This window comes from Pelodiscus sinensis, chromosome 11 (assembly GCF_049634645.1).
Source record: "Pelodiscus sinensis isolate JC-2024 chromosome 11, ASM4963464v1, whole genome shotgun sequence".
Taxonomy (NCBI): domain Eukaryota; kingdom Metazoa; phylum Chordata; order Testudines; family Trionychidae; genus Pelodiscus; species Pelodiscus sinensis.
The window spans coordinates 44140048-44155512 of record NC_134721.1 but is presented as its reverse complement, the minus strand read 5'-3'; the positions used below and the strand labels follow the sequence as shown (position 1 = coordinate 44155512).

At 48.2% G+C, this 15465-nt stretch overlaps 1 protein-coding gene across 5 annotated transcripts in view; it reads left to right on the top strand.

The window, feature by feature from the left end:
• DNAH1 (dynein axonemal heavy chain 1) overlaps positions 1-15465 on the top strand; it is a 140351-nt gene that overhangs the window by 47912 nt on the left and 76974 nt on the right. For all 5 annotated transcript variants that reach the window (XM_075939493.1, XM_075939495.1, XM_075939492.1 and 2 more), the window contains exons 17-21: positions 484-625; positions 2151-2306; positions 6435-6633; positions 8267-8520; positions 10438-10650. In XM_075939493.1, the coding sequence (XP_075795608.1) occupies positions 484-625; positions 2151-2306; positions 6435-6633; positions 8267-8520; positions 10438-10650 (964 nt within the window). The remainder of the gene's footprint in view (positions 1-483; positions 626-2150; positions 2307-6434; positions 6634-8266; positions 8521-10437; positions 10651-15465) is intronic.

Genomic DNA, 15465 nt, shown 5'->3' with positions numbered 1-15465 from the left:
GATCCACACTGCCTCCTGCCTTGGGTGTGAGCAAACTTTCTGTGATTGACCTCTGCAACAAATACAAGGCCTTATCTGCTGGTTTAGTTTTATTTTATTATATTATTTCTATTGCAATTGCAACAAGAGGCTGCAACCAAGCTTGGGGCCCAATCTTGCTATGTGCTGTGCTGACAGATGGTAAGATACGTGGTTCTTACTGTATTTCTTGGAATTGTTTAGCAATCCACTCATCTTTTACTAATATGCTGGGTTTCTCTCTCCCAAGCCTCTTCTAAGTGAACAGTTTAGTCTCAGTCACTACATATCCAAAAGTAGAGCACAAAGATATACTTTGAAACCATGTTTCTGTCGCTGGCCAGCCTCTTCCTCAGTGTGATCTGGTTATCTAATTGGTATCCTCCTCCTCATCATCATTCCAATAATATGCTTCTGATTTCTGCTTTTCATCTTTTGGGGCATTCCCATTCCATCTGAGCTCAGGTGGGCTGCGAGTAACTGGCCTCTGAAAATCGCTACGCTGACGGAGATGATTCGGCAGCAGCACCTGGAAGATGAAGAGAGGTTCCGCAAAATTCAGCTCATGGATCAGAACAACTTTCTGGAACGGCTGGACGGGCTGCAGGTACTGATAACCCAGGCCTAGGGGAGGCTGTCCTAATCATGAAGACCTGAGATGGTTGCCGTTCGTTAGCTGGGGAAGCCTCAGGAGTATTTGCAATTCGGTAGAGCCAGTCATTTGTTTTCCTCAAAACTGCTCTTGCATGAGACATTGGGAGGTTGATTTCAGTCATTAGTTTTGTGAAAGGTGTTTGAATTCCATGAAACCCCTTTATTTTTCACAAAGAAGCTGAGCCCTATAAAATAGAACTATTGGGATTCTGAAATGCTGTTGTGGTACTTCAGGGGAGCTGTAATTTGAGTGCTGAGCTCTTAGCTAGACTTGGTCTCCCATGATGCACCATGGACATGGCACTGCCATGATGCACCACTTCTCCTCTCCAAGGGGGAAGACTAGGGTGTCCTCTCCGATACCTTGTCTGAACAGGGAACCCAGCCAGGAAAGGAGAAAGAGACTATGGTGCACCTGATCAGAAACTCCCATGACATGCAATGGCAGTGTTTCAAAATCAAGATATTTCAGATTCAATATTTTTACCCAAAACTTGAAAATTATCCACAGGAAAAGCTCCCCGTTTTTCGATCAGCTTTAATCACTGTGCAACTTATTTGAAAGACTATCTCCAGATGGATGTCACTAGGGGTCAGGGCCAGCTTTAGGAAGTGCGGGGCCCAATTCAAACCGTTTCGACAGGGCCCGGCAACCAGGATTTTTTGTTGACCAAAAAAAAACCACACACAAATTTTGGTTGAGCAAAAAAAAAAAAAAAACAGCACACACAAAAAAAGTCACAGCCTCTTTAAATCCCCAGCTACAGGGCAGAGTCCCACCTCGCTCAACTCACCGCACTCCTCCGGGGTCAACACCCCCTCCCGCAATACACCCGGCATGTCAGCACACTTCCGGATTTAGGGCACGGGCCCTATTCTAGTGAATCAGCCTAAAGCCGGCCCTGTTAGGGGTAATGGGATGAATTTAAGCAAAGAAGCTGCTAACAATGAAGACTGGTTGGTTATGGAGTAGCCCACCAAAGGAAGTGATAGGAGCCCCTGATGCTCTCGTTTATTAAAGAAACAGAAGAAACTAAAGAAATATCATAGAGTGAACATTTTTGGAGGTGGACAAAGTGGCTTAGTAGAACTTTCATTTTAATTTCTGGGCTTCACTTTGCTGGCGGGGCAGCTCAGCGTAGCTCAGTTTGGGCCTTGACTGACGGCTCTTACGGTAGGTGGGCAGCAATTGCTTTCAAGAGGAAGCGGTAGGTGGTGTCCATGTTTGTTCTTCCCTTCAGCTGATCCTGATCAGGGCTTCTCACTGCTTCCTCAGCACCTTCTTCATGGCCTGAGGAGACCAGGATTTGGAATAGGGGAGGGAGAATGTGAGATTGAAAATGGGCATTAGTGAGCCCCGTCCGATTCTCTGCATGCTGGAGAGCAGTAAAGAGTGAACTGTGACGCTGAGCGTCTACAAAGCAGCATGCAGCGTTCTGGGCCTGTTCCACACACTGCGCCTGCCTCTTTTTTTCCAGCTGCTCGTGGCTGGATTTTCTGTCCATATGGACATCACCCGAGCGCATGAGATAGCAAATGAAGCGAGAAGGGTGAAGAAGCAGTTGAAGGAATCTCAGCAAATGGCACTGCTCTACAACAACAGGGAGCGGATATTTGGCTTGCCGGTTACTAATGTAAGTGTCACATCATGGGGTCTGTGAAAACAACAGCGCACTAGTCCTGATGGAGGCCTTTGGATACTACCGCAAAATGAATTAATCAATCAATCAGTACCCTGGGTAATATCCCAATTGTGAGATTAAATCATTTCTTTACTTCTCTCCCATTTTGGCTTATCCACCAGTCCTTATGTTGACTAGAGAGGTCCACCAATCCAGTCTGATGGTCACTCCATTTCATTGATTCTCTGCTTGTCTCTTCTATGCTGCGGAAGAGCTGGTCTAAGAAGAGATGGAAGGGTGAGCAAGGAGGTTTTATAGCCACTTCTGTGGCAGAGCTCTGTCTAGCCATGCTCCTGGATCAAGAGCTCACAGGGCAGTGTTAGCCAGATGTATGGAAGGCTTGTCTCCTGAACGGTAAAGGTGAGGGAGGTCACGATGTAGCAATTCATTGCTGTGGGAGTGTTACTGCACACAGTATGGGGCTGCGGTCGTATGTGTACAGGAAAGTGACGTTGTGGGTATGGGAGGCAGAGTCTGTCTTAAGGAAATCATTTTATTCACAACATTAGTTGGCTCTAGCTCCTCAGAAATGCTCATGCCCATGTTCTCGCTCTTTCCTTTGTGGCTGTGGAGCAGAAGTATCTTCTATCATTTCTCTGTCTTCACTTTCAATAGCTTAGTGTGTATTTTTTTCTTTACTGTTAAGGATCAAAGTTGCAACTGTGGATGGAACACATATGTCCTCAAAATGTGCATGGACCCGTTGCATCCACACAACAACTTCATGTCACTGAGGCGCCTGGTTCAGGAAGGCTGTCAATTGACATGCGTTAATGCCTGTGATTAACACAGTCCGGGATTAATCCGTTGATTTTTTAATGCGTTAATCTCAGGCATTAATACTGCGGCGCTTCAAAGGAGCAGTGGAACACGGAGCCCAGGATCAGCTAGGGACCCCCCAGCTGACCCCAAGCTCCGCTGTGCATTTCAAAGGGGCAGCCGACTCCGCAGCTGATCCTGGCTGGGGAAATGCTGTGCAGAACCCAGGATCAGCTGGGGATTCTGCGTGCATTCCGGGCTCTGCGTGTGTTTCCCCAGAACCCAGTGTCAGCTGAGGAGTCCCCAGCTGACCCCGGGTTCCGCTGCTATGGGGAGCCTAGGATAAGCTGGGAGCCCCCAGCTGATCCCGGGCTCCACAGCTGCTCATTTGAAACACCGCCTTGGGATTTCAAAGTGGCAGCGCTGCACACCTGTGCAGTGCTGCCACTTTGAAGTACCCCTTCCTCCCACCTTTTCTGCCTCTATCTGATAGAGGCAGCAAAGGGGGCGGGGAGGATCGACTAGTCCACTAGTCAACTGACTATCTGATAAGGATTTGTTTATTAGATAGTTGACTAGTCTTTAACTTCCCTACCGCTCCGGCACTTCAAAGGGGCAGTGCAATGCGGAGCCGAGGATCAGCTAAGCACTCCAGCTGATCCCAGGCTCCTAATGTGCTGCCCCTTTGAGGCGCTGGGGTGGCATTTCCAAAGGGCAGCACAATGAGCCTGGGATCAGCTGGGCAGTCCAGCTGACCCCGGGCTCCGCTTTGTGCTGCCCCTTGGAGACTCTGCCCGGCGCTTCAAAGGGACAGTGCTGCATGGAGCCTGGGGTCAGCTGGGGACTCTAGCTGATCTCAGGCTCCATGCAGTGCTGCCCCATTGAAAGGCCATGGCGGCGTTTCAAAGGGGAGGCACACGCAATTAATCACGATTATATTTTTTAATCGCCTGACAGCCCTATAAATCAGCTGACTGCTCGTCAGATGAAGCATTTGCATGCACAGATATGGGCAGCTGCAGGGGCAAGTGGAATGTGCATTTTGGTCAGTGTGTCAGAGGCACCCTCCTTTGAGAAGCTGGCACTGAATGTCATAGGAATAAATTAAGTCGTGGTTTGAACCTGGATTGAAATTAAATGGAGTTCTGGCCATATATGCATGGTTGAATTTGGCTTAGGGCAACTGTTTTCCTGTGTCTGTCCTGTCTCCGTCTACAATGCTGGATTATTTCATGACTGAAACAAGAGGACTGGAAAAAGGCAAATCTAGTGCCCATCTATAAAAAGGGAAATAAGAACAACCCAGGAAACTACAAACCACTTAGTTTAACTTCTGTGCCAGGGAAGATAATGGAGCAAGTAATTAAGAAAATGATCTGTAAACACTTGGAAAGTTGCAAGGTGATAGGGAATAGCCAGCATGGATTTGTAAAGAATAAATCATGTCAAACCAATCTGATAGCTTTCTTTAATTGGATAACGAGTCTTGTGGATAAGGGAGAAGCAGTGGATGTGGTATACTTAGACTTTAGTAAGGCATTTGATACAGTCTCGTATGATATTCTTATCAATAAACTAGGTAAATACAACTTAGATGGGGCTATTATAAGGTGGGTGCATAGCTGGCTGGAAAACCATACTCAGAGAGTAGTTATTAATGGTTCACAATCCTGCTGGAAAGGCATAACAAGTGGGGTTCTGCAGGGGTCTGTTTTGGGGCCGGCTCTGTTCAATATCTTCATCAACGATTTAGATATTGGCATAGAAAGTATGCTTATTAAATTTGCAGATGATACCAAGCTGGGAGGGGTTGCAACTAATCTGGAGGATAGGGTCATAATTCAAAATGACCTGGACAAATTGGAGAAATGGTCTGAGGAAAATAGGATGAAGTTTAATAAAGACAAATGCAAAGTGCTCCACTTAGGAAGGAACAATCAGTTTCATACACACAGAATGGGAAGTGACTGTCTGGGAAGGAGTATGGCAGAAAGGGATCTAGGGGTTATAGTGGACCACAAGTTGAATATGAGTCAGCAGTGTGATGCTGTTGCAAAGAAAGCAAACATGATTCTGGGATGCATTAACAGGTGTGTGGTGACCAAGACACGAGACGTGATTCTTCCACTCTACTCTGCGCTGGTTAGGCCTCAATTGGAGTATTGTGTCCAGTTCTGGGCACCGCGTTTCAAGAAAGATGTGGAGAAATTGGAGAGGGTCCAGAGAAGAGCATCGAGAATGATTAAAGGTCTAGAGAACATGACCTATGAGGGAAGGCTGAAGGAATTGGGTTTGTTTAGTTTAGAAAAGAGAAGACTGAGGGGGGACATGATAGCAGTTTTCAGGTATCTAAAAGGGTGTCATAAGGAGGAGGGAGAAAACTTGTTCATCTTGGCCTCTGAGGATAGAACAAGAAGCAATGGGCTTAAACTGCAGCCAGGGAGGTTTAGGTTGGACATTAGGAAAAAGTTCCCAACTTTCAGGGTGGTCAAACACTGGAATAAATTGCCCAGGGAGGTTGTGGAATCTCCATCTGTGGAGATATTTCAGAGTAGGTTAGATAAATGTCTATCAGGGATGGTCTAGACAGTATTTGGTCCTGCCATGAGGGCAGGGGACTGGACTCGATGACTCTCGAGGTCCCTTCCAGTCCTAGTATTCTATGATTCTATGATTAGTAAGGGCTACGTTATGCCTTGGGAGAGCACAGGGGCTGCCCCTTCCAAGGACCCCCAGGATTGCAAGTCCCCTGAGAGGGAGCAAGCTAGAAGTGATGCAATGGTTCTGTGCCTGTCTTCTCTGGCTTCCAGTGCACTGTGGAGGGGGGCTAATAAATCATCTTAAAGGACATTGAACCGTGTTCGTTCCCCTCGCTTATTCAGGAGCTCCAGGTAGGTGTGTGCCTTTTTGCAAGGGCAAGGTGGTTCTGTTATTAGAGGAAGATACGCCCATTGTTCTATACCTAAAAGGGTGTTACAAGGAGGAGGGAGAAAAGTTGTTCTCCTTAACCACTGAGGACAGGACAAGAAGCAATGGGCTTGCATTGCAGCAAGGGAGATTTAGGTTGGAAATTAGGAAAAACTTCCTACTTGTCAAGGTGGCTAAACACTGGAATAAATTGCCCAGGGAGGTTGTAGAATCGCCATCATTGAAGATATTTAAGAGTAGGCTAGTTAAACATCTGCAGGGATGATCTAGATGGTGCTTGGCCCTGCTGTGAGGACAGGGGACTGGACTTGATGATCTCTCAAGGTCCCTGCAGTTCTATTGTTCTGTGATTCTGAGATTAATGCTCTTGTTCTTCTCTTTGGCATCACAAAGTATGATAAGCTCTCCAGGATGGTTAAGGAATTCCAGCCATACTGGGATCTTTGGACCACAGCATCGGACTGGATACGCTGGTCTGAGAGCTGGATGAATGACCCCCTCAGTGCAATTGACGCTGAACAGCTAGAGAAGAGCGTCAACGAATCCTTTAAGACGATGCACAAGTGTGTGAAGCAGTTCAAGGATGTACCAGGTAACAGGAGGGCTGTGTCTACATTGGCATCCCTTTCCGGAAAAGGGATGCTAATGAGACACTTCAGAATTGCAAATCCGCGGGGGATTTAAATATCCCCCGCGGCATTTGCATTTACATGGCTGCCGCTTTTTTCCGGCTCGGGGTTTTTGCCGGAGAAAAGCGCCAGTGTAGACGCGATTTTCCGGAAAATAAGCCCTTTTCCAGGAGATCCCTTCCTACTTTCAAGTAGGAATAAGAGATCCTCCGGAAAAGGGCTTATTTTCTTGAAAATTGCATCTACACTGGCGCTTTTCTCCGGCAAAAACCCCGAGCCGGAAAAAAGCGGCAGCCATGTAAATGCAAATGCCACGGGGGATATTTAAATCCCCCGCGGATTTGCAATTCTGAAGTGTCTCATTAGCATCCCTTTTCCGGAAAGGGGTGCCAATGTAGACACAGCCAAGGAGTTTGGGTTGCGCATCCCTGCACACAAGGTGATGAGGCGTGTTGTGAAGACCTCATCCCTGTGTTTCAGCCAGTTTTGCCATGTGTACTCTGTTCAGGGGCAGCCCGTCCATATAGGCGAACTAGGCGGTCGCCTAGGGCACCAAGTTAAATGGGGCGCCAAATGGTGGCGCAATATCATTGAGGTGGGAGGTGGGGGTGCCGATTGCATGTTTCGCCTAGGGTGCCAGTTGCTGGCAGCTAGTCTAGGGCCGCCCGTGACTCTGTGTGATGTGAACGGGGGTGGTCACAGGCAGATCTGTGCCCAACCGCTTCAAGCAAATGTCCGCCCCACCAAAATGTGAACAGAGATTTTAATTTGTAGGCAAACTTCCCCCCGTCCCAGTCCAGGGTTCTCAAAGATGCACCCGCCACTCTGCAGTAGTTCTAAACCTGGCTTCAGCTGGGTTCGAGTGGAATACACTCCGCCCCAGCGCCTTTGAGACATCCTTTTACCATGATCTCTCTCCTGCCAGTGCTGTGCATTGTGCCCAGTGGAGGAGGTGGGGAGTGGCTGTGTGAGTGAATGGGAATCCTTATGCTGCGTGGAAGCATTCAGAATAACTGCTTTGTGATCTTTTCATTCCACTGCTCCTCCAGTCTATGGCCGCTTAGGCCACACGCCTGCCAGTGCTGGTGTGACACAGAGCAGGGGGTGCAAGGCTGCTGCACGTCAGTTTCAAGTGCAACCAGGTGCCAGACTTGGCTGCAATTAAAGTTAAGCCCAAGCTGTAACTGATCTACCAAGTGGAAGAACCACTAACCCTCATGGCCCCTGCATGCTCACTGCCTTACTCTGCAGGTGCTGGAACAGGGCAAGGCTGAGCAGTGAGTAGACATGTTGGCAGAGAGGTAGCCTTAGTGTGATCTCCAACATCCAAACATGGCAATTGACTATGCTCTTCCCCTTTTGCCCTTACTCCTGCTATGGGGCAGGAGTAACTTTGTGGCCCCACAGCAGCACCCTCATTAATGCAGGCTTGGATCTCTCAAAGCTCCATGTCATGCTGCTTGTTTGCTTGCTCTTTGCATAGTTGGAAAGCCCAGCGCCCCTGACCTGTGCTTGGCAGAATCTGGCTCTGGGAGGCAGCGTCCTCCAACCATCGTCTTGCTGCTGCTGCTGATGGGCTCTCTTTTTTTCTTTAAGCATGCCAGGACGTGGCTGTGGAAATCCGGGGCGGGATTGAGGAGTTCAGACCATATATCCCCCTGATTCAGGGCCTGCGCAATCCGGGCATGCGGAACCGGCACTGGGAGATGCTGTCCAAGGAGATCAACATCAACATTAAGCCCAAGGCCAATCTGACGTTTGCTCGCTGTCTGGACATGAAGCTGCTGGACCACATCGACAGCATTGCCAAAATAGCTGAGATCGCGGGCAAGGAGTTCTCCATTGAGAATGTGAGGAGAGCATCGAACGAGGCTTCCTTTCAGGGTCATAGTTCATGCCCCAAAGGTGTCTCTGGGTGAAAGCTTTTCTTATGAGAGCTAGGGATGGGAATGTTTAACCGGTTCACTGGTGGGGGCTGGAGCAACTCCTCACCTGCCATGGCATGGGTCTGTTCCAGCCCCGCGGGGGTCCTGCCGCAGAGCAGCCTCTGTTGGTGGCGGGCCCGGTCACCCCACAGGCAGGGGCTGCTCCAGCCAGGACGACGGAGCAGTAGGGTTAACCGGTTAAACAATATGTTTAACTGGTTAACCAATTAAATGGGATTTTATATCCCTAATGACAGCTCCATGCTTTCGTGGGCATTAACATTCACTCTGAGTGTTACCGAAATCCCAGAGAAAAGCTGCAGTCGTCGGAAGGTGTTGGTGGCCTTAATTACTGGACGAATCCTTAGGGAGATTAGCCATTGATAGGGTGAATGAGCTACAATACCGGGTGTGTATGGAAACAGGGCAGAGAATGGGAGGGGCCAGGGGTTTGACGGAGAATTTTAATCCGAGGGTTTGGATGGGGGCCCAAGACCCCTACCAAATCAATTTCTGACACCCTTCTTAAGCAACCAGCTTTATTCAGGAATGCATTCCAGGGCAAAAATCTCCAGGATACTCTCAGGAAAAGTTTCGCAACTTCTCAAACAAAAGGGAATATCTTTTGTACTATCTTACATGGTAATCACCCCTTTCTCACTGCCCACTTAGGCTGTGTCTAGACTACATGCCTCTGCCGACAGAGGCATGTAGATTAGACAGATAGGCAAAGGCAAATGAAGCCGCGATTTAAATGATTGCGGGTTCATTTACATTTACATGGCTGCCGCGCTGAGCCGACAAACAGCTGATCAGCTGTTTGTCGGCTCGCGCACTAGTCTGGACGTTCCCCCTGTTGACATCAAAGCCCTTTGTCGGCAGCCCCGTTATTCCTCGTGGGATGAGGTTTACCGGGGCTGCCGACAAAGGGCTTTGATGTCGGCAGGGGAGCGTCCAGACTAGTGTGCTGAGCGGACAAACAGCTGATCAGCTGTTTGTCGGCTCAGCGCGGCAGCCATGTAAATGTAAATGAAGCTGCGATCATTTAAATCGCGGCTTCATTTGCCTTTGCTGAACAAACAAATCTACATGTCTCTGTCGGCAGAGGCATGTAGTTTAGACGTACCCTTACAGTTGCATGCATACACAGGTCATGCCCCTTTGCACCAAATTCCCTCCAATCATTACCTGCCCCCTCACAGTCCCTTTTCAGGCCTTACAACAGGTTCAAACCAGTTTCACCTATCCCCTCCTGGTTGTATACCTGTGTCCAAGCACGTACCTCTTTACAAAGACCAGACTTAACATCCAGGTCACACAGAGGTCATACTGACAACAAATTAATTTTATCCGTCAGGTTCTTTGATCATATAGTCTTTCACCTTCAGCTTATCTGTTCAAAAGAGGCTTATGATGGTCCGGATTGAAAGTCACTATCCTCGGGCAGCTGTTTGTTCTGTGAAGTGGGTTGTTGAGCACGGGGCTGTTCCCAGGGGGCAGATATCCCCCCTGCGAAAGCCACTGTCTCTAGTGGCGCACTGTGGCCAGCCTCAGTGGGGGTGCCATGACTCCCGTGGGAATGGAAAAGACAGTACTCTGTCTTCCTCAAGGCTGGGCCTTCAGGAACCTTGCCTGGGCCGGGCAGACAGAGTCCGTGCTGCGGCTGAACGTTCTGTGCATTACACAGACGCCTGCAATTCCCAGTGTGGAGACTCATGCCTTTCACAGGCACATGCCTCGCTCCTGTAGGACAGTATCTGAGAGACGCGTAGCTGGAGGGACACATCACACCACGTCCAGGCACTGACACCTAAGCTTAAATTGGTTCTCCCTGTTTCCCAGGCACTTGATAAGATGGAGGGCGAATGGGAATCCGTCCTGTTCAATGTGCTGCCGTATAAGAGCACAGAAACCTACATTCTGAAGAGCCCCGATGAAGCCTCCCAGCTCCTGGATGATCATATTGTCATGACGCAAAGCATGTCCTTCTCCCCTTACAAGAAGCCCTTTGAGGACAGGATGAACACCTGGGAAAACAAGCTGAAAATGACACAGGTACCAATTTGCCATCAGCTGCCATGTGGTCAAAGGAGGGGGTGGGGCTGTTGTGGGGCTGTTGCCACTCCCATTGCTGCCAAGAGTCTACCTGAGGTGTAGCTCTTCTCGCCGTGCATAGTTCTGTCGACTTACGTAGTAATTCCCACTTTCCCTAGGTCCTGCCGCAGTCAGACTACCTGGTGAGGGCGTGATCCTGCAAGGTGCTGGGCGGTTTGGTCTCGATCCGGCAAAGCACTAGAAGCACATGCTTTGCTTTGACTAGCATGTGAGGAGTTCCACGTTAGTGCTCCCCATACATGCTTACAGTCCTTCGCCGGTTCAAGGCATGGAAGGGAATGCTGAGTACTCAGCAGAGATCACACCCAGCTTAGGCTTAGTCACAGATGGGGGCAGGAAACAAATCCTAATTAGCTAATGTCCATAGAGTGCTTTGCAAATTATGGAAGTGACACCCTTGTCGTTGGTCGAGTATAATGATTTCATGTTACTTATGGGAACTTACCGGCTCTTGTCTGATTGGGCAAGGGGGTGTCAAACCTGCGGTACTTGGCTAAGAAAGGTGCAGAAGGGCACCCCTTACCCTATGGAAGTAGGTTGTGTGGTGGTCTGGCTATATATCGGTTAGTGTGTGTTTTGGCTGTGACACTGGGTGTGTTTTTGTCCCTGGCTGCTGCTGTTCTTTTTTGCAAGCATAAAGTCTCAACACATTGTTAGGTGCCCATTTAACTGTACTGACACACAGGTTGCTGGACTGCTTTCCAGCAATGAATTTGTCAGTGACGGCGGAGGTGTAAAGCTGAGGCAAGAGCTGGCATCTTCTCTGCCAGCGTCACAGTATGGATTACACTTAAAGGGGGTTACTTTCCACCAGGAGTGGAGAGCATTTTGGTGTATGCTCCAGCCCTGGGGAGGATGGTGGGGGGCTGGAGCACCGGCATGGGCTCCCCAATGCTGGGAAGAGCCCTGAGTTTCAGGGGGCCAGATCCAGGCAAGCTGGGGGTCGCATCTGGTCCCTGGCCCTTAGGTTCCCCACCCCTGCTTTAGGCCATATAAAGACTATCTGTGCATTCAAAATACATGGCAAATTCCATGAGATTGAATGTGGGATTCTATCCAGTGTCCTTGGCAATTCTAAAAGAATTCCTTATTGAGGGGATCACAGCCAAAGCCAAAAGTGGGAATCCTCTTTTAACACTTGAGGCAGATTTGAAAATCTCAGCTGAGGAAATCTGGCCATTGAATTGGAATTGGGCATGCAGATCCCTTAGATGACTTGAAAATCTCATATTTAATGGGTTTCAACTTCATGTAGACGTTTGGTATATGTATAGCTATGTGAGTGCTCACAGAGCCCTCTTCTGCCAGTCATTACGAAGAAGACACTTAATTATACACCTGTCTGCCCATTTCAGTATGAAGAGCAGCCAGGAAAGTGAGCCTGAGATGAGGAGCACCAGCAGCTCCCAGTGAAGTGGCGTGCATGGCACTTCTCAGAACCAGGCCCCTGCGCTGCGCTATTCTGTTTTAACCTGGCTAAAACACATCACTGTATTTTTTTAAGATTAAACATTGGGGCTCTCCTGTCTCCAGTAGCTGCTTTGTCCAGCTGCTCATATAATGCGTTAGCCTGGCTCACTGAAGTCAATGGGAGTTTGGCCAGGGAGTTCTGGGCCGGTGTGAACATGTCTGGCCCATTCTTTCCCAGAGCGTCCATGACTCAATGTTTTCCCTTTTCCTACATTAACACTAGGGATGGTATTGTTAGAAGTGCTCCATCTTGATTTAACTCTGCTAATGGGAGCAGAGTTCAGCCAGTCCTGGCTCTTCTGCAAGCCCCCTGCGAATGGATTACAAGGAAATGACCCTGGTTTGTTATACCTATGGTAGCTTCTGTCAAGCTGGCTGACTATCCTGCTCTTGCTGCATTCACCCTCCCAGCAAGTGGCCAGGTTGTATTCACTTGCTGTCTCTCAGACATACCTGCAGGGTGTAGTTGGGATGTACAAATGGTCTATTACAGACACAACCGATGTTTTCCAGAGTGAATACAGTGTTTAACATACGTTCCATTGGGTTCAGGTCAGTGCTCCGGAAGTCTGCAGAGTGAAATTCCTTAGCCTCTGGGATAGTGATGTGCAAATATATAACCAGTGGGCCTGGGGGGAGACAGGCCAGAGCCAGCGTGCACGGCAGCGGGCTTAAAAGCTGGTTCCCTGCGTGCACCGGCTCCCGGGGAACCAACTGCTGCCCCCATGTGTAAACCATGTATCTGCTGAAAATGTCACCGGTTATATGGTTCCTTAATTAAATGCATTTTAACATCCGGGCGCTGTCATCTTTTTTGAAAACCCGAGTCACACAGCACTTTGGAGTGTCTCCTGAAGGCTGCCATCTGCTTGAAGAGGGCTTTGTTTGAGACCATCTGTACGGACGGTCCAATGAAGAGGTCAGAGAGAGAAAGGCCCTGTCTGAACTATACCAAAAATGTGTAAACGTGACTGATGAACATGGTGGTGACTTAATCATGGTCTAGCATGGCTTATTCTTGCCTGTGGGAACAGGGCCATGTTTTCATTTCAGAATCTGCCAGGGTCAATGTGTGGTTCTTTAAGGGTGTGTCTAGACTACAGGGTTTTTTTTGAAAAAAGTGGCCTTTTTTCTAAAGAACTTCCCCTGCGTCTAGACACACCCGTATTCTTCTGGAATTAAATCAAAAGAATGCAGCAGTTTTTTCGACCGCGGAGAACCTCATTTTACAAGGAATAATGCCTTTTTTCGAAAGTGCTCCTTCGAAAAAAGGAGTTATTGAATGCAAACTGTGCTTTTTCGAAAGAGAGCATCCAGACTGCCTAGGTGCTCTCTTTTGAGAAAGCAGCTCTTTTTTGAAAATACTGGTTGCTGTCTAGACAGTCTCTTTCGAGAAAAGCTTTTTCGAAAGATTATTTTGAAAAAGCCTCTTTCGAAAGAGGTTTGTAGTCTAGACGTAGCCTCACCTAGATATTGGATGGTATTTTTGTCCTGTTACGTAGGTGAAAAAAAGGATTTGTCTGCATCCACATTTAATAGTTTTTTTGTAATTTCTGCTCCTCAGTTAGCCGCTTAACCTGCATTGAGCATGTTTCCTCCCCACCCCGGTACCAGTGCTAGCAATGGTGCACGCCCTGATGTGGGTCAGACTCAGGCGTTCTTACCACCATGTCACTGACAGCTGCTCTGATCCGAGTGAGCTCACACAGTAATAAACCCAGCAGTCTCCGGTCCACATCAGCAGGTGCACCGTTTTTCAAGTATTGGTGCCAGCGAAGTGCAAGGAGAATTTCAGAACATCTTGTGGATGCAGCCTTCGGGATATATTCCCACCAGCTGAACACGTCACTTCCTAGGGACACGCTACAGAGCTTTGCTAGGGTCTGGGGAGCTTGGAGCATCACGTAAATGACACTGAACAATGAGATGTTCTTTCTAGGGCTTAGCTGATTTTTGAATTGTATTCTGAATCCCTTTCAGGATGTATTTCCTCTGGGTTTTCGCACCTTAGGGATATGTCTAGACTGCATGGCTCCGTCGACGGAGCCATGTAGATGAGTTTACTAGACATAGGAAAATGAAGCGGCGATTTAAATAATCGCTGCTTCATTTACATCAAAATGACCGCCGTGCTGTGCCGATCAGCTGTTTGGCCTCACAGCGGGGCAGTCTGGATGCACCGCGGTCGACAAGGGAAACGAAATGAGGTTTACTGGAGCGGTCAACAAAGGCTTCCCTTGTTGACCGTGGCGCGTCCAGACTGCCCCACTGTGCTCCCAAACAGCTGATCGGCACAGCGCGGCTGCCATTTTTATGTAAATGAAGTGGCGATTATTTAAATCGCCGCTTCATTTTCCTATGTCTAGTAAACTCATCTATATGGCTCCATCGACGGAGCCATGTAGTTTAGACATACCCTAAATGTTTGGAATTTATCCAGCTATTTGATCTGAAGTGTCTTAATTGAAGTTTTCATTGAGCATTTTGTGTACAAGGTCAGATTGCGCTGGTATTGGCTGGCTGTTTGCCACCACTTCTCAGCAGAATCAGATGTGATTGCCAAAACTTAAGCTTTCATCTTAAAACACAGTATAAACTTTGCAGTTCGTGATGCAAAGAAAACCACCTTAGGACTTGTCTCTGGGGAGCAGTAATACACACCATGGGGGCTTGGCTTGTAACCTCCACTGTGTTGCACATTAATTGGTCCGTATAGCCCCTGTTGGTATGGGCTAGAGGTTCCCTGCAAAAACAGAGAGAAGTCCTGGCACCTTAGGGCATGTCTACACTAGGAAACTATTTTGAAATTACTAAAATCGATGTAATAACTCCTGAGATAACAACATCGAACTAGCATGTCCACGCTACAGGGAAGTGGCGAAATTAGCCAGAGGCAAGCTCTGTTAATGTGGATTTAGAACCCCAGGAAGCACTGAGGAGTAATTAGTTCAAATGACTCTGGGGAGTCGTTATTTTGAAATAGCAGCCCTGGAGCATTCACACTGCCACTATTTCTGAATTTGTGTTATTCCCTGAGGAAAGCAGGAGTACAGATTTTGAGATAATTGGCCTGTTATTTTGAAATAGCGGGCTTGGTAGTGTGAACGCTCCACTTATTAATTCAACCTAAGGCTCTCTAGTGCAGACCAGGTTTAGAGACTAACAGATGTATGAGGGCATAAGCTTTTGTGGGTAAAACCCACTTCACCAGATGAATTGGAGATTCCCTGGCATGCCATAACAGAGGACCGTTTGAATCTGGAGTGCACAGCAGGGTCTGCACAG